Source organism: Bombina bombina, chromosome 6, assembly GCF_027579735.1.
Source record: "Bombina bombina isolate aBomBom1 chromosome 6, aBomBom1.pri, whole genome shotgun sequence".
In the NCBI taxonomy this organism is placed as follows: domain Eukaryota; kingdom Metazoa; phylum Chordata; class Amphibia; order Anura; family Bombinatoridae; genus Bombina; species Bombina bombina.
The window spans coordinates 771,118,517-771,136,980 of NC_069504.1; the positions used below are offsets into that span (position 1 = coordinate 771,118,517).

The following is an 18,464-nucleotide window of genomic DNA, read 5'->3' on the forward strand; positions in this document are numbered from 1 at the left end:
TCACCCTGGCTATTGTTGGATTAAGAATTGTTGACTTGCATAAAGCTGGAAAGGGTTATATAAAAATTTATCTCCAAAAGCCTTGCTGTTCATCATTCCACGGTAAGACAAATTGTCTATAAATGGAGAAAGTTCAGCACTGCTGCTACTCTCCCTAGAAGTGGCCATCCTGTAAAGATGACTGCAAGAGCACAGTGCAGACTGTTCAATCAGGTGAAGAAAAATCCTAGAGTGTCAGCTAAAGACTAACAAAAGTCACTGGCAAATGCTAACATCCTTGTTAGCGAATCTACAATACGTAAAATACTAAACAAGAATGGATTTCATGGGAGTATACAGAGGAAGCCACTGCTGTCCAAACAAAACATTGCTACACGTTTACAGTTTGCACAAGAGCACCTGGATGTTCCACAGCACTGGCAAAATATTCTGTGGACAGATGAAACCAAAGTTGAGTTGTTTGGAAGAAACACACAACACTATGTGTGGCGAAAAAGAGGCACAGCACACCAACATCAAAACCTCATCCCAACTGTGAAGTATGGTGGTGGGGGCATCATGGTTTGGGGCTGCTTTGCTGCGTCAGGGACTGTACGATTTGCTATCATCGATGGAAAAATGAATTCCCCAGTTTATCAAGACATTTTGCTGGAGAATTTAAGGCCATCTGTCTACCAGCTGAAGCTCAACAGAAGATGGGTGCTGCAACAGGACAATGACCCAAAGCATAGAAGTAAATCAACAACAGAATGGCTTAAACAGAAGAAAATACGCCTTCTGAAGTGGCCCAGTCAGAGTCCTGACCTCAACCCGATTGAGATGCTGTGGCATGACCTCAAGAAAGCGATTCACACCAGACATTCCAAAAATATTGCTGAACTGAAACAGTTCTGTAAAGAGGAATGGTCAAGAATTACTCCTGACCATTGTGCACGTCTGATCTGCAACTACAGGAAACGTTTGGTTGAAGTTATTGCTGCCAAAGGAGGTTCAACCAGTTATTAAATCCAAGGGTTATCATACTTTTTCCACCTGCACTGTGAATGTTTACATGGTGGGTTCAATAAAAACATGGCAACATTTCATTCTTTGTGTGTTATTAGTTTAAGCAGACTGTGATTGTATATTGTTGTGACTTAGATGATGATCAGATCACATATTATGACCAATTTGTACAGAAATCCATATCATTCCAAAGGGTTCACATACTTTTTCTTGCAACTGTACATATATAATACACATACATATCCATCATTAGAGATGTAGAAATGTTGGCACCTCATATCTTTGAGCCCTTAGAACTTTTTTGTGCAATTTTTAAAAATGAATTTTTATTAGATGGTGTTACTATGAGTGTAATTGTACTTTGTAATGTATTTTTGATGTGTTTTGTGACACTTTTTTGTTTAGCAAAACAGTTAACCAGAGCTCTGATTGCTTTCAAGCAATAGCATTTACTTTCGACTTGTAATATGAATAAAAAACCTGATGTGCAACAAACAGCCGCGATAAACCCCTTTTCGCTTGCGAAAAATAGTTAGCACGCCACTGGTAATCTAGCCCATAGTTAAGATTAGTTCCAGAGCAGCAATGCACTACTGGGAACTAGCTGAAACATTAGGAGAATCAATGACAGGCGGCATATGTGTGTAGCCACCAATTACCAGTTAGCTAACAATACTTTTTCTGAGCCTACCTAGGTATTCTTTTCAACAAAGAATACCACGAGAACAAAGAAAATATAACAGAAGTAGTTTAAAAAGTCTCTTAAAATACCTTTATGGTCCTTTTATTTATTTATTTATAAAGAATTACATTTTTAGTTAAGTGACCAAATGTTTTGCTGAAATGTTTGTGAAAAAAAATGCTGTCCACTCATACACTACATCACAATTTTATACTTTAGTGAATATCAGACATGCCCTCCTGTTACACAAATGTGACATTATGGGAGCTCAGGGAATAAACGCAAATGACTACCTATTGTGCAGCTTTTACACAGATTCACCCTCTGTCTTGTATTACACTAATAAGACTATTACTTTTTTCCTTTCTCTCTATTCCCAGCCTCCCACACAGAACCTCCCTCCCACCACACTCTATATCCTGATAGTGACCTCACCCTCACACCCCCCTAAAATACAGTCACTTCCCCTAAAAGATTTACATAGAAACAGAATGAAAGAACTGCTCAAAGGGAACAGAGTATACAGGAAGATCTGCTAGAGAGAACAGCTGAAGTTGCACAGGGGAACAACGCAAAGGGAGTATATAAAAAAAAAGTGCACAGTGCAAGGGGAAATCTACAAAATAATTGGAAGAACACAGAGAGTGCACTACAACAGAGGGAACAGAAAGTAGAAAGGAGAACACACAAGGAATAAAAACAGGAGTTACACAAGTTTATAATATACGGCTCAACACAGGCTTCTTGAGATAACATACAGAACAGTAGTGGCATAAAGTTAGCAGTTTCAGACGGGATAAAATAAAGAAGAGAGAAAATGGGCACATCACATAGACAACACCTCCACTGAAATATTACGGGGACAACAGCATTGGAAATATAGAAATTCCAACACAAACCATTGATAATAGCGATAAGGTACTGGAAAATCAGTACAAGAAGTTGTACAGTCGTAATAGAAAACATTACAAAGTGTGTAGTACATTATCAGTACATATACTACAGTAGTGGAGGCGATAAAAAATAAGGTACAGGTACGGAGAGAGAGCAAAGTGGTTGTAAACTAAACAGTACAGGGCAGTAGTTTACCACCCAGATAGTTGTGGAAAGTGCGCAGAGCAGATGGAGAATAGGAGTAACAACATCGGAGGAAGAGTGTAGAGAAAATAGTGTATACAGAGAAGAAATTCAAAGAAATTCAAAGACAAAGAGCATTGGATCTTCAGCACATCGCTGTAAAATGGACTTCAGGCTCCTCATAATCCCTTTGCTGCTGCTGCTACTCGGTAAAACAATGTTTTTATCTGTATATTTAAGCATGTAATTCTCTGTACTTTTTTTAAAAAGTAAGTAGTATAGTTATATATTACAGGTCTGTGGCAAAGAGGTGTAAAACTATGTGACAAGAAAGCAGTTATTTCAGGGCTTCCCAGTGACCAGAATAATCATAAATGTCTACATATTAAATACTGTATGTGACTGAGGCAGGGATAAATGTGACAGTATTGTGAACTAATATGGAAATATCGTTAGCAGAAATGGTGTGAGAGATGGGGTTTTTTGTTGTATCTTTACAATAACACAGGAACATCAGGACAAAATATTGGCTGGCACAGACAGGTACTTGTGCAAACCAAGTTAAAAATATATATCTCGGTAACAGATTTTGAAATGTGTTTATAGATAAAGAACAATATATATTTGTTTCAATTAGCACTTGCTCACTGGTTTCTAAGTAATAAAATCTAAATATACCCCCCCCCCCCGAAAAAGTTGGACACCATATTCTGTCAAAAGGGACATGAAACCCCAATTTTTTCTTTTATGATTAAGATAGAGCATACAGTTTTAAACAACCTTCCATTTTTTTTTCTTCTAATTTGATTTGTTCTCTCGATATCCTGTGTTTAAAATCATACCTAGGTAGGCTCAGCAACAACAATACACTGCTGATAGCTAACTGATCATTGGTAGCTTCACATATATACCTTTATTCATTGGCTTACCAGATGTGTTTAGTTAGCTCCCAGTAGGGCATTACTGCTCTTCTAACAAAGGATACCAAGAGAATGAAGCAAATTTGACAACACTAGTTGTTTAAAATTGTATGTTCCATCTGAATTATGTAAGAAAAATGTTGGGTTTTATTTCCCTTTCATATGTGAAACTCTGGGACCCCAGCAAATGTGATTTTCGAGCACTGACACTGTGAAGAACTTTGTCATAAGGAAGGGTAGAAGTTTGAGGTTATCTTTCTCTGATGCAGTGAGTATCTCTATGTTTTATTTTGCTTAAAGGGATAGGAAACTCAACATTCAACTTGCATGACTCACATAGAGCATGTAAGTTTTATACACTAAATTCACTTCTATTTTCAAATGTGCTTTGTTCTCTTGGTATCCCTTGTTGAAAAATAATATGCACATATCCTACAGTAGTGGGAGCTAGCTTCTGATTGGTGCCTGCACACATTTGTCTCTTGTGATTGGCTAACTAGATGTGTTTAGCTAGCTGCCAGTAGTGCAATGTGGTTCCTTCAGCAAAGGATAACAAGAGAATGAAGCTAATGTGATAATAGAACTAAATTGGAAAGTTGTTTTGAATTGTATGTTCTATCTTATTCTTGAAGGAACATTTTGGGGTTTCCTAGCTGGTCTCATTTCTGACAAATATATCTATAAGTAAAGAAAAAAAACTTTTATAGCATTCTCTCTGTATCTTGTAATGATTAAAGTTGTATTCCACTCTAACTTTGGACAAATCTTTGTGTCTTTCTATAAAAATGTTCCTTAAATCTTTACATCCGTCATAGACCATACATAATATAATTTGTACCTGCTTATTGAACTCAAACAAAGGTATCCAATGTGTTTGTGAGCGATAATGGAGAATATGAGAGAGGAAGTGTTTTTTTTTTGTCTTAAAACAGATGATAATAGTTCTAATTGAGTCTAAAAATGGCACATTTTGTCCACCGTTGAGTGCTTTGTTTTTTATGTTTAAGGGACATGAAAGGGAAACTTAAAGGGACACTGAACCCAATTTTTTTCTTTTGTGATTCAGTTAGAGCATGTAATTTTAAGCAACTTTCTAATTTACTGCTATTATCAATTTTTCTTTGTTCTCTTGCTATCTTTATTTGAAAAAGAAGGCATCTAAGTTTTTTTTTTTTGTGTTTTTTTTTGTTCAGTACTCTGGACAGCACTTTTTTTATTGGTGGATGAATTTATCCACCAATCAGCAAGGACTACCCAGGTTGTGTGTGCCCCTCAACAAAGACTGGGCCCTGGGCAGCTGCCCCTTTTGCCATGTGTTAAAGACGGCCCTGACACTGTCACGTGTACACACACACAGATATATATACAAAAACATACAGGCAGACACACACAACACAAATATCTATCTATTGCTGCAATATATATGAAATAACAAACACAGATTTCTTGAAACAATACTTCCCTTAACACAATACTGAGTGCTGAAAGCCAACAGAACTAAAGGCAAAAGCTAGCTAAATATGTGAAAGGTTCAGCGTTACCTCTAAACTGTAAGCTCCACGGGGACTCTCTTATTATGCCACCTAGAATGCAAGCTCCTAGGGCAAAATATCCTGTTATATACCTGTATAATACTTCTAAAATAACTCTAAGCTTCTTATAAATATAGCCACAGAAAAATGTGCTGCCCCCCCTTCAATCTGCTACCCTAGGCAAGTGCCTTGTTTGCCTAGGCCAAAATGTGCCCCTGAATTTGTGTATTAACACAAACAAATACAGCTTCATCCAATCATTGCATGTCCCACAAGCTGGATGCCAAAGGGGCATGCAACGATTGGATAAAGCCAGATTTGTCATCGATCAGCTAAATAAAGTATGAGAGTTTACCATCACTAAATGGTAATTATTTTACGAAGGAAGCGTCTTTACATATTTTAATGAATGAAAGTGCCCCTGTTTTTAAGAATGATTTTATATACTTAAAGGGGTCAATTTATCAAGCTCCGTACGGAGCTTGACGCCCTGTGTTTCCGGCGAGCCTGACAGAAGTTATGAAGCAGCGGTCTAAAGACCGCTGCTCCATAACCTGTCCGCCTGCTCTGAGGCAGCGGACAGAAATCAACCCGATCAAATACGATTGGGTTGAGTGACACCCCCTGCTAGTGGCCGATTGGCCGCAAAATTTATCGATGTGCAACGGACATGATACTCTACATCGTATCATGTCCGCTCGCACATTAATAAATTGACCCCTAAATGTAAGTAAGTTTAAATGTTAAGATCTATGGTAAAGGTGTGTGGAAGCTGTTGAATGATGAGATAGTCAGTTAGTTTGCTAGGAATCATAAATTTCAAAAGAAATTTGTTTTTGTGAATATTGAATGGTGGGAATATGTTAAGGTTTAATGTTTTAAAGGCACATTAAATTATTTCCTGTTCAATCTGAAAGAGAATGTTACAAATGTATTACAGTAAAATGGATGTTTCTGTGTGGAGTAAACCAACTTTTTCTGTGTTCCTATCAGTTGCCCATAAGTCTTTGTGATCGTGATTTAACTATTTGGCATTCTGCCTTGTATTGGTAACCAAGATCGTTTGCACAGTTATTTTTACCGTAAACAGAAGTACCAAAAAATTATGTTTTGAATCTGGATTAACATTAGCTTCAACATTGTTTCGCCATATTTTTGCAGATTTTAAACCTTGACACTTAACGGTTTTACGATTTACAAAATGAGAACAATTAAACTTCCATTATAGAAGATAAGTTTCGGAAACTATTCTTCTTATAGAAATTAAATTCCTACTGTGTTCTTGATTTTAGATGACCAGGTATATTAGAATATATATATATATATATATAAGAAGGTTTTAGACTGTTTGCCAAACAGTGAGTTTCAGATGAGGACAAAGGTACTGAGTGTTGTACAGAAGATGGATGCGGTCAAGTGAAAAATTTAGCCCATGTGTTGAAGAGTTGTGAATATGCTATGAATACACGGAAAGCACTTGCTAGGATGACTACTGGTTTCACAAGGATCCAGATGAAATTATGAAATTATTCTGTTTAGTTTGTGTAGAACAAAAGTGTAAAATCAAGAGTGATGTGGTTACTACTATGTTGAGTTACAGGCTATATATGAAATACTTTAGTTCTTAAAAGTGGTTGATATGTATTTGTATTTATTATATGAATGATAAGTAGAATGTTATTTATGTAGCATATTGATAAATATTCTAAATAATCCATATAATATATCTATATTTTTTACAGAATGTATAAAAAAAATTAAAAAAAAATTTATTAACATTTTTAATAGTTTATATTTCTTATTATAGGTATTTATAGATATACTGAAAAAGAAAACAAGAAAAAAAATGAGTTCCTAGGGACTCAAAAAAGTACCTGCTTATCCAGGACTCTAGTAATGCCAGTAAATTACTCTACTCTAATCCTTGAAAAGGATCAGACAAGTGTATAATATAATTAAATATTTATTAATAACAAAATCTTGTGCCTATAATTATAAAAGTACCTAAAAACTATGGCCCACTCGTATTTGTGCGGAATATATTTATGTAGCAGCATGTTATAAGAATAATAAGTCTCCTTTATGTCCATCAATGAAAATAAACCATAGTTCCACTATAGGTGGTAGCTTCAGTATGTGCCAGCAAGAAACTGCAGAACTATAATTTCACAAATTGTATCCCTAGTTTGCAGACATATTATCATAAGAGAGTTCCACATATGCCCACTTGTTTAGGGAAGTGTGGTTGCAAGTACTTCTTGATGAGGCAGCTCTCTATGGGGGTTATTCACCTATATGGGATTACCCCGCCTATCCTCTTTAAAAATCGGTGTCATATATCAATGCGACAATCATTGCCATGTGAAGTGAATTCTTACAAGATAATAATAGCATTTCCGTACCTTACTGGTAACCAATATATAAGATACCAGATGTTTCAAAGACTTTTGACAATGATCAGTGTGTGTGCATTTAGCAGCTCAACTCCCCAATCAGTTGTGTGTTCGTCCACCTCCCTCTCCCGTTTTAGTCCAAAAGAGCGCCTGTACCTCAACCACCAACTCACCTAAATCCTGACTGGTTTCCAGTCACTGTCCTAGTAGGGGTTTCAACTGAAAATCCCCCTGTATTTTGCTATTCTTTGCGACGTGCGTTTCGCCCATTAGAGGGCTTCTTCCGGGTTGTATCATAATTATCAGATGCCTGACTTTTGAGTCAACATATAACTCTGTCCAGAGGTGGTGAAATGCTTTTGTTACAAAGTAACCATTTGTGACGCTGCTTACAACATTTGTTTCAAGATGGTTAAATGTCCACATTGAGATCGATACAAGTTGGGATTTAGGTGAGTTGGGGGTTGAGGTATGGCCGCTCTCTTGGACCTGCTACATGAATATACAGTGATTATTGTCAAAGGTTCTTGAAACATCTGGTATCTTATACGTTGGTAACCAGTAAAGTACGCAAATGCTATTATTTTCTTTATTGCACAAGATTTTGGTATCAATAAATGTTTAATTATATTATACACTTGTCCGATCCTTCTCTTGGATTAGAGTAATTTACTGGGGTATGACAAGGGTGCTGGATAAGGGGGTACTTTTTTTTTTGTTCCCTGGGTACTTTAATATTGTTTTGTTTACTCCCTATGTATTTGCAATAAAAAGTACATTGTTCTGTATGTAAAGAACATGGAATGTGAAATATTCAAATTCATGTCAGGTTTAGCGCACATGAATAAATGTGATCCGGTTAGCTCACGAGTATGGGTGTTAAGTTTTTTCATTTTTTGCGCTCCATTGAGAATACGTTAATGTGGTCCCAATATTCAAAGTTCAACTTTTTGCTTGCATCAGGTTTATGCTTGTGCACAAACTTTTTATTTTCAATTTTTAATAAGAGCGCAAGCCGACATGCAAAAAGCCTCCATCTAACATGTGGGATATAATTCCCGGCACTAGGAGGAGACCAAGAACCCACAGAAGAGCTTTAATTCCTCCAACCTCACATCTCTCCTCAGTTTAACGTATAGCCTAGCAGAGAAAGGGAAACAAATAGGTAGGAAAGACAAAAGCAGGGTCTACAGAGTTGAAAATTAGAACTGTTGCCAAAATATTTAAAAAGGGCGGGGCCTGTGGACTCTTTTCATCCTGAAATAAAATAATGTATTATGTAAGCATAAATATTGTTTTCTTTCCTATGATAATAAAAGCTCATAGGAAATCCATAACATTTGGGATTTAATACCCAAGCTGAAAGTCCATGTTAAGGAGAGGGACAAAGAAAGGCAGTTCCAATTTGCCACACAGTGCAAATTCCTGCCAAAAGCTGCTTACAAAGAAATAAAATATAAAAACGAAAAATTTGGAAAAGTATGCAGAGCGGAGAAGATCAAGTTGCAGCTTTACAAATCTGATCCATGGATGCATCATTTTTGAAAGCTCAGGAAGTAGTAACTGATCTGGTGGAATGAGATGTAATACTTAGGGGGAGACACTTCCGCCACCTAGAAAGCTTTGAGAATTACCTGTTTGAGCCAAGAGGCTAAAGCTACTACAGGCCTTCTGACCTTAATGAGAACGAGTATAGTGAACACATAAACTAGAAATTTGTCTGAGTCTTTAGTAGCCTGAATATAAAACTTTAAAGCTCTAACAACATCAAGCCTAGGAAGAAACTATTCCTTACAGTTAGAAGGATCCAGACATAAAAAGGAACAACAATCTCCTGGTTTACTGAAGAGACAACCTTAGGAAGGAAATCATACATAGTACTGCCTTATCCTTAGAAAAAAACAGAAACGAGATTTACAGGATAAAGCAGATAATTCAGAAGTTCTTGTAGCATAGGTTCACAAGCTGGAGACAAGGAAGACTTGGTTTGATCACAATCCTCTCTGTTAGAGAAATGAATTGTTAGAAATTAAATTTTGAGACATGATCATCATGAAATCTAGCAGGGGAGATTGGCTTAGAATTTCTGCTGCTAGAGACGAAGGACTTGCCACAAGTATTCCTCTTAAGAATGTCCGGGCTGAGTCCGGAAGAAATGCGTTGAGGTATTGTGGTCCAAATCAGCAGCCGTAGTTGGAGTATGTCTACCGCAAACATTGATTTTCCGTAGATCTGTAGCCGGCTTGTCAGGGAGCAACGCATTGGCCATATTGTCTGACAAGAGGACTGGACTCTATCAGAGACGGGGAGCACTACTTGCCAAGATGGTACTAGCTGTCGGAAGTATTACCTGTTTGATGCCTTTTTATTCTTAAACACTGTAAGTGTATTTTATATTTGCGCTGTGTGTGTTAAATGATCTATGCTCAGAGTGGCGTGTGCGCTCTGTTTGTCTTTCTCTCATCACAAGGAGGGTGAAAGCACCAAATTCCAAGGTGGAGAGACAGGAATCTCTGACAGTGAGCATTGGTTCTTTCTGACACTTCCTGCAACGCCAGAGGACTGCGGGTCCCCTTTTGATGACATTGTCTGACAAAAACAGATGTACTTTCTTTCTTGATAAGGGGCCAGGACTGAAGAGCTTGAAGAATCGCTCAGAGTTCCAGGATGTTGATTGGTAACTTCGCCTCCAGAGGAGATCAAACTTCTTGCACCCCTTGATACCCCCAAACAGCTCCCCCATCCCAACGACTAGCGTCTGTGGATACAATAGCCCGAGAAGGCCGAAGTAACGATGCCCCAAGAGCAAAGAGAGACTTTCCATCCATGAAAAGGGATATTGTCTGACTGAGGATCTAGAACAATTTGTTGATACAACTGCAAATCATCCTTTGTCCATTGCTTGACTATAGACAGCTGGAGAGGCCTTAAGAGACGGCGGGCAAATGGAACAGCATTTAAGGCCGCTACAGTAAGACCCACTTGTTCCATGCATTGAGCTACAGTTGGAAAAGGAAAATATTGGAGAGAATGACATGCCTTCTGAAGATTGCTTCTGCGAAAATCTGTCAAGAAATGGTGCATAGACATTGAGTCTATGATGACTCATAGAATAGATACCCTAGCGCTGCAGATAAACAGCTCTTTGGAACATTTATCCTCCAATCAATATCCTGTATAAAGGATAAAAGCTTTTAAGTGTGAGCAATCGCTAGGTGAATAGTAGAAGCCTGAACTAGGATAAGGGGCAATTTATATGCCCTGGACTTTGATTACAGCCAATAATGCTTCCAACATCTTTGAGAAGATGCATGGAGCTGTGGCCAGACCAAAAGGAAGGACAACAAACTGATAGTGTTTGTTAAGGCAGGCACACCTTAGAACTTGGAGATGGTCCCCTCCTTAACAGGGACCTGGACCCTGAGATCAAAAGTCTGATGCTCTACCAACTGAGCTATCCAGGATTCTGAATAGGCATCTGAAGGTATACGTCCTTGAGAACTATGGTAGACAGGAATTGACTCTGTTGGATTAAGGGTACAATTGTGAGGATTGCTCTATCTTTAAAGTAGGGAACCTACAAATTTGTTTAGATTTCCAAGATGGGTATGAAAGTCCTTTACTTCATTGGACAATGAAGATATTTGGGTTGAGAGACAGATACTGGAACAACTATTCCCATATCCTCCAGATCCTAGGAGTTGGACTTTTTGTGCTGCGCATTGTTTGACCCAAGAAGAGCCAAGTTTCCATGCAGGCTTGGAGAACTCTGACTTCTGAGAGGAGGAAGACTTCTGATCTCTTGTGTAATGAAAGAAACAAAACCTGTTTCTTGGCCTATTCTTTCTCTTTTGACTTCTGTCTTGATGGAGGAATGCTCCTTTACCTCCAGTAACAGTCCAGATCAGATCGAAAAAAGAATATTTTCTTGGACTGAAAGAGTCATTAACCTCTTCTTAGACACCTTGTCAGCTGACCACGGTTTTAGCCATCAGCCCTTCTTGTAAGACCTACCATAGACATAATTCTGACATCAATCTTGATGATATGCTTAACTGCATGACAGATAAACACCTTAGACATCTTAAGAGCCTTAATCCCATTATGTTTGCAAAATAACATTGTACACTAAAGTATAAGATAACTCATGCTAGGCTATTTATGCATATGGATTGACAATATATACACATCTTTCTGTAAATAACGGAACAGTGCTTATACAGGTATTAAAAATATATACAACTCTGCAGATCAGAAATAATTATTGTGCACAGTAGCACTCAATGATATTGTGAGAAAAAAAAAATACCCCTAAGTATATGGTATAGAATCCTGATCATTGCAGCACTGGAAAAGTCTCAAGTATATAGAATACAAGACTACATATACATAAGGTTTTATATATGAAAACTAAATGTGTGTAGTAGCACTAACTATTATGCACAGATTTGCATAAAACTATGTTTGAGTATAGGAAATTCATTGTTATATAGCTGTAGCATTTACATGAGAGCCTTGTCTAAAATTGTCTGTATGTGTACAATACTGATTAGAAAAGTGTAGGACCTAATTAGGGACGAAACAAATTAAGGGGGAATTTATTCTGAAGGAAGGAAAGAGTGGAAAGGGTTAAAGGGGGAGTGTTGTTTGCTGACAGTGTGGGAATGATGGGAGGAGATTCAGAAGTGATAAAAGGAAAGGTAAACAGAAAGTAAATCACTAACCTGTTTTTTGTCTTCCCTCCCAGCCCTCCCTGTGGTTTATGTTATTCCTTTACAGGCGATGAAGCGGATTGATGGCGGTTCGTATTTAAGCTGGCTTAGTTTCCCTTGGCAGGGGGCTGCATAATCATGTGGACCTTGGTAAGCCCATGGGCAGTAATAGTAGTATGGGGTCTCCCGTCGGAACTAACAGTCTTTTGGCTGGGGGACCGATGTCTATCCAGTTTGGAGACCCCGCAACCCGGCAGGTAGTTGGGAGTTGGCATGGCGTCATGCTTTCTCAGGGCGGAAAGGGGTGTGGCATCAAAGATATGTGAGGACAAGGATAGAGGGAAGGGACAGTGAGCGTGGAGGACCCTAGTCGCCGAGGGGCTAGGGATTGGTCGGCTCGCTGGGCGATCTTCCTTGAGCGAACAAGTAGGCGGAATGAGGGCGTCCTCATTCCCAGGGCGGCCACACCCCTTAGTGGGTTGTTAGGACAGGGTATCTTGCCAGCTAGGAGCAGTTGTTATTGATTCAATTAGTTAATTAGGTTAATAAAGCAACCCCTCCCCCCGTTGGGGGAGGTCGGTTTTTTCTTCCCAAACCCTGAGTGTTGTGTTTTTATTTAGGGGTATGGGGTATTAATTTGTTGGTTCATATTGTATTCTTGTATGGATTCAAGTAAGAAATTTATCCCCTTAAAGACCACCTGGAAGTAAGAGAGAAGTTAATCTGTGTTTTAAGACTTTTATACAAGACAAGGTTATGACTTCTCAACTACTAATAAAATATTAGAAATAATGTTGTTGGTAAAGGCATATGCAATACATAAGATACATAATAATAAGAGGACATTCACACAGCAAGTAACACAGGTACATTACATAGTAATAAACTGAAAACCCTTTAGTGCAAATGAAGTAGTAATCAAATGCCACCCAATACATTATAGGTTGTATAGACTGATTGCACAGTATAGAACCTTGGAGTCTTAGCCAAACCTTTTCAAGGGTAAACAAGAACCACAATAGGACTCTATAAAGATCAAGAGTCTTTTGGCTTCAAAGAAAATGTTTGAGCAGGAGAAAAAAATCTTAATTGGCTTGCCACTTACAAGCCCTCTCAGAGTAAATTTCCCTATCCCCTTGATGTTCAAGAAAAAACCTGGAGACTCGTTCAGAGATGGCTTCTATGGGAGACACCCAGCACCTACACTACACATCTAGTACTCCACATGGGCCGGGATAATGAGGGACAGTGTGTCAGCACTTAGGAGGAGATGGGGCAGACTCACCTCTTCCAGCAAACAAAATACCAGAGTAAGGAATAACAGCTGTTACAGAGAGCCGCTGATAGAGAGGGAAAAATAAGCGAAAACAGTGTCATGGCAGAGAAAAAACGTTTGCCTTTGATAGCACACCCGCAATGACAGATGAGAAACCTAAAAAACTCCCAAACAAATGCAGAAAGTCAGATGAGGGAGGAAAATGCACTAGCCCAAGTGTCTCACCAACAGAACCTACTGGGTTTCTGTTGGTGAGACACTCACAGGATACCAGATAGCTACAGCTTCAGGAACAAGGCGAGCATACACAGGTGCAAGGTAAGTATGCTTGGTCTCTGGAACAAGATGAGCATACATAGGTATCAGGGAAGTATGCTTGGTCTCAGGAGCAAGGTGAGCATACGCAGAAACAAGATAAGTATGCTTGGTCTCTGGAAAAAGATGAGCATACACAGGTATCAGGGAAGTATGCTTGGTCTCTGGAGCAAGGTGAGCATAAGCAGGTACAATGTAAGTATGCTTGGTCTCAGGAGCAAGGTGAGCATACACAGGTATAAGGCAAGTATGCTTGCTCTCAGGATCAAGGTGAGCATATGCAGGTACAAGGCAAGTATGCTTGGTCTCAGGAGCAAGGTGAGCATATGCAGGTACAAGGTAAGTATGGTTGGTCTCAGGAGCAAGGTGAGCATACGCAGGTACAATGTAAGTATGCTTGGTCTCAGGAGCAAGGTGAACATACACAGGTATAAGGCAAGTATGCTTGGTCTCAGGATCAAGGTGAGCATACGCAGGTACAAGGCAAGTATGCTTGGTCTGAGGAGCTAGGTGAGCATACACAGGTATTAGGTAAGTATGCTTGGTCTCTGGAGGCAGGAACAAGGTAGGCAAGGCAATAACTCAGCTCAGAGTAATTTGTCCATTTACAGGAGCGAGATAAATAACCAGCCATTACAAGTGGCTGGTTATTGCTACTGCGAGCTCGCAGTAGCAATTAGCGCTCAAAAAATTAACCAGAGGTCGAAACTCTGGTTAATTTTTTAAATGTCCCCCAATTGCCCCCAAAATAACATGTGAGGTCCATTTTTAAAAAAACAAAATGTAGGGGGGCTAAAGTTGGCAGGTGTCGGGTGTTAGAAAAAAAACGGCACTGAAAAATGCCTTTACATTGCGGTCTATGGGAACTGTATATGCTTAAATACAGTTGTACATATATATTTATGTGTTATTATGTGTATATACACATATTAAAAAACAAAAAAACAGCGAACCTCTTAAAAGCAAGCACTCCTTCTTTATTCTGTATCTTGCAAGTAAAAACACTGGGTAATAAAACAAAGAAAGAATTGTCAGACGTTGGCACAATCCGTCTTACACGTTTCAACTAATAATGCATTTGTCATAGACATGATTAATTCATCTTACCTCTGTCATAAATAGTCTATACATTGATGTTATTGGTTAATGCTGACAATTCCTAGTGAATAGCATGACAGAGTACAATCAACAAGCAATATATAATACAATATTTGTTGATATGGGATAACAGTGAACTATAAATTATAAATTGTACCCTTATTCGATGTATATATACATCTATGCAAATATATCTTTAGGCAAACACACAAAGACCAGGATAATTGGAAGGAGGTATATACACATAAATCTAAATCTAAAGTATTTCTGAAAGTATATTCGTTTGTCTAGAATTTCATAAATATAAAGTCACCTCTTATTCAGAAATAACAGCATTGATTAGATACACTAATATAATCATTTCCAAAAAATGGTAATGTCACCATCGATATTAAAGCCATATGGTCTTCTTGTCTTTAACTTAAAAATCCAGAAGACTTCTCTCAATAACAGTTGTGCGGCTTTATCACCCCCCCACCCACCCAGGAGGGCTGCAAACCTATTCTATGACCTGCCATTTGAATGATGATACATCTTGACTATGTGTATTGATAAAGTGTATCGCTAGGTCTTAGCCATCATTATTAACATTGATATCATTAAGGTGCTCCCTTATTCTGACACGGGCTTCCCTGGTAGTACACACCACATACTGTCTATCACAAAGTGTGCACTCAATAAGGTACACTACAAATGTTGTTACACATATTAACACATAACTATGTATATAATCATATACAGTACATATATATTTATATTTGCTGCCTATCGCTGTTGCGACTTACCTCCTTCGCTGCACTAGTTGTCATGCTGTGTCTCAGGGCATGAGAACGAGGCTCCCATTGGAGCCTATGGAAACGCACTCTCGTGCATGCACTGGTATTGCTAAGTTGAGCACAAATATTGCTTTCGCAGAAGCGATATTTTGCTCTCAACTTGTAATCAGAACCTAAATAAATTAAAGGGCATAGTAAATGGGCATCACATTAAAATGCAATACAATACAAACATTTAAAGGACTCCATTTAAAATAGAATGAAAGACGTATGCAAACCGTGCTATATATACAAAGATTTACAAGGCTGATCATTGTTGGAAACCAACACCATCCAGGGGACTATGAACCTCAACAAAATAGAAGGGTAATGCCCATGTGCGTAAAATACTTGGGATCTATGCTGGTCTCCTTAAGGGTGTATCCACAATCATGAATTAATGCAGACACAGATTATACATTGGCACTCTTATACAGCAGCAACAAGGCTTACAGCGTTAGTAGGCCAAGCATAGATTGAACTCAGCATGTTAATGGTTAATCAATATATACTTGACATTCATCAGCTTCAATAAACAGACATGCAGTATGCATGGATTTAATTCAGCGTGTTCATATTGTAGTATATATTGTGTATATTTGATGTACAGCAGCTTTAGTAAGCAAACATGCAAAGATTGTATGCGTTGTGCAGCAAGCAACATCCAATACTATGAAAGCTGTAGAGCAGCGAAGCAGGACTTAAATATATGTCTTCAAAGTTATGCTGCTCTGCTACAGGAGTATGTTTTAGATCTCTCCACCTTTTCAGCACAGACCTCTACACCTTTCACATTCACATTTCATGGTTGAATACCACACTCATCAAATGTGGGGCCCAACCTTTTGTTGTCTGCACTTGTGCCTTAAATTAAATTACCGGATGGTACCGAGTATAGTGTCTGTTTTCAATCAAGAGTGCACACTGATGCAAGTTCTACTGATGCTCTAGATATGACACCAAATCGTGTTTCACCCCTCAGTCGACAATTCTCATGGGGCTTCTTCAGGGCCCTTTGCTTTTGTCAAGTTATTGAGTACAATATATCAATAATCAATGAGTACCAAATTTTTGTTTTTAATTATTATTATTATACAAAAAAAGCACTGCTATTAGCATTTCAATATCTCTCATTTCTGTGCAAGATTGTCATGTTTTACACTGCAGAAAAGTTCCTCTTTGTGAATATCTTATTTTGAGCTAAAAAGGATGTTACTGGCTTGGTGACTAACCACAAACCAAGCTATTATGCTTTTGCTTGTTCCTTGATTGAGCACTTCTGTTTTATACATTTGTTCTTGTTCTGTGGAAGAAGATGGGGGCTAAAGGTCAAGCCACTGTGGGCTGAATGTTGCTCCTTAACAACCTGTTGCCACCACTGACCTATCCCAAGCAAAATACAATTTCTCACCTTAGGATTTATTGTTAATACGTTGCATAAATACTAGAGCACTGTATTCTCTGTATTTCCCAGTGTAATCAAATAGGTAAAAAGAAAAATACAAAAAATTATATTACAGCATAAACAGAGAGGACAAATAGTAGTTCTCTGTTTATGCAATACTAATTGCTTCTGTTTTTAATATTTTGTAATTTTTTATTTTCTTTAATCTTGTGGTGGCGGGGGCGGGGCGGGGTAAGGAGAGTGCACAATTCTTTCTTTATTGATCTATGTAAACATTCTAATACAATAAGTCATAATCTACCAATAGATCTTCAAGACACTACTGACAAATGTTAATGGCGTTCCAGCCATTAACATCTACAGCTGCGTTAGGGGCACTTATTTTGCACATCAACTGAGAATTAGCAGTTAAAAACAATAATTACATCCGCAGCACTGTGTGAAGACACTTGCAAAACAGTTTATGTAAATGTTTGTAATTACAAAATATTTGCATGTCTGTTTTGTTATGGTGAAGTAGTTTCACTGGATAGAACGAAAGGTGTCGGCATTCTTAACATTTGGGAGTGTGGTTGGGATTTTTCACCTACCCTTAGGCTCAGCATGTTGAATTCATAAAGACTCTGCTATTGCCCTTGTAAATATCTCGCCTCTCAGTTGTGTCTCAGAATTTTAAACATCAAGAAGTTGTCTGATTTAATTTTTTTTATCTTATTTATCTCTAACTGTTTTTAGGTTTCCTTTCACATTGGGACATGTTCTGTACACCAAGAAGTGAACAATTATAAGATAGATGCTGCTCTTTTGATTATAATGGAGAGTGACTGAGAATTAATAGATGTGCTAAGGGGCGGTTACAAATCTTTATGACTTCCACAATTTTCGAGTTGTAATGTTGCAATAATTTTTTTGCAAGACATCAGTTTCATCAACAGATTTTATTGACTCTAGGCCAGTGGCATGTAACTTAGATATATACATAGAAACATAGAGCTAGATTACGAGTTTTGAGCGCTATAGGGAAATTAACGACCGTCACAAAAGCGGCGTTAATTGACCTCCCTATAGCGCTGCTATTACAAGTTTGTAAAAAGCAGGCTTGTGCTGGCGATATGGTGGCATTGAGCTCCATACCGCACGGAAATACAAGCGCTGCTTTGACATGCTCATGCACGAGTTCCCTATAGACATCAATGGGGAGAGCCGTCAAAAAACAAGCCTAACACCTGCGATC

General features: G+C 38.2%; 1 protein-coding gene across 2 annotated transcripts in view; it reads left to right on the top strand.

Moving 5' to 3' along the window:
* Window positions 1-2,186: 2,186 nt before the first annotated feature.
* ADGRE5 (adhesion G protein-coupled receptor E5) overlaps window positions 2,187-18,464 on the top strand; it is a 580,790-nt gene continuing 564,512 nt past the window's right edge. For both annotated transcript variants that reach the window (XM_053718071.1, XM_053718072.1), the window contains exon 1: window positions 2,187-2,973. In XM_053718071.1, the coding sequence (XP_053574046.1) occupies window positions 2,928-2,973 (46 nt within the window). In that variant the 5' untranslated portion in view covers window positions 2,187-2,927. The remainder of the gene's footprint in view (window positions 2,974-18,464) is intronic.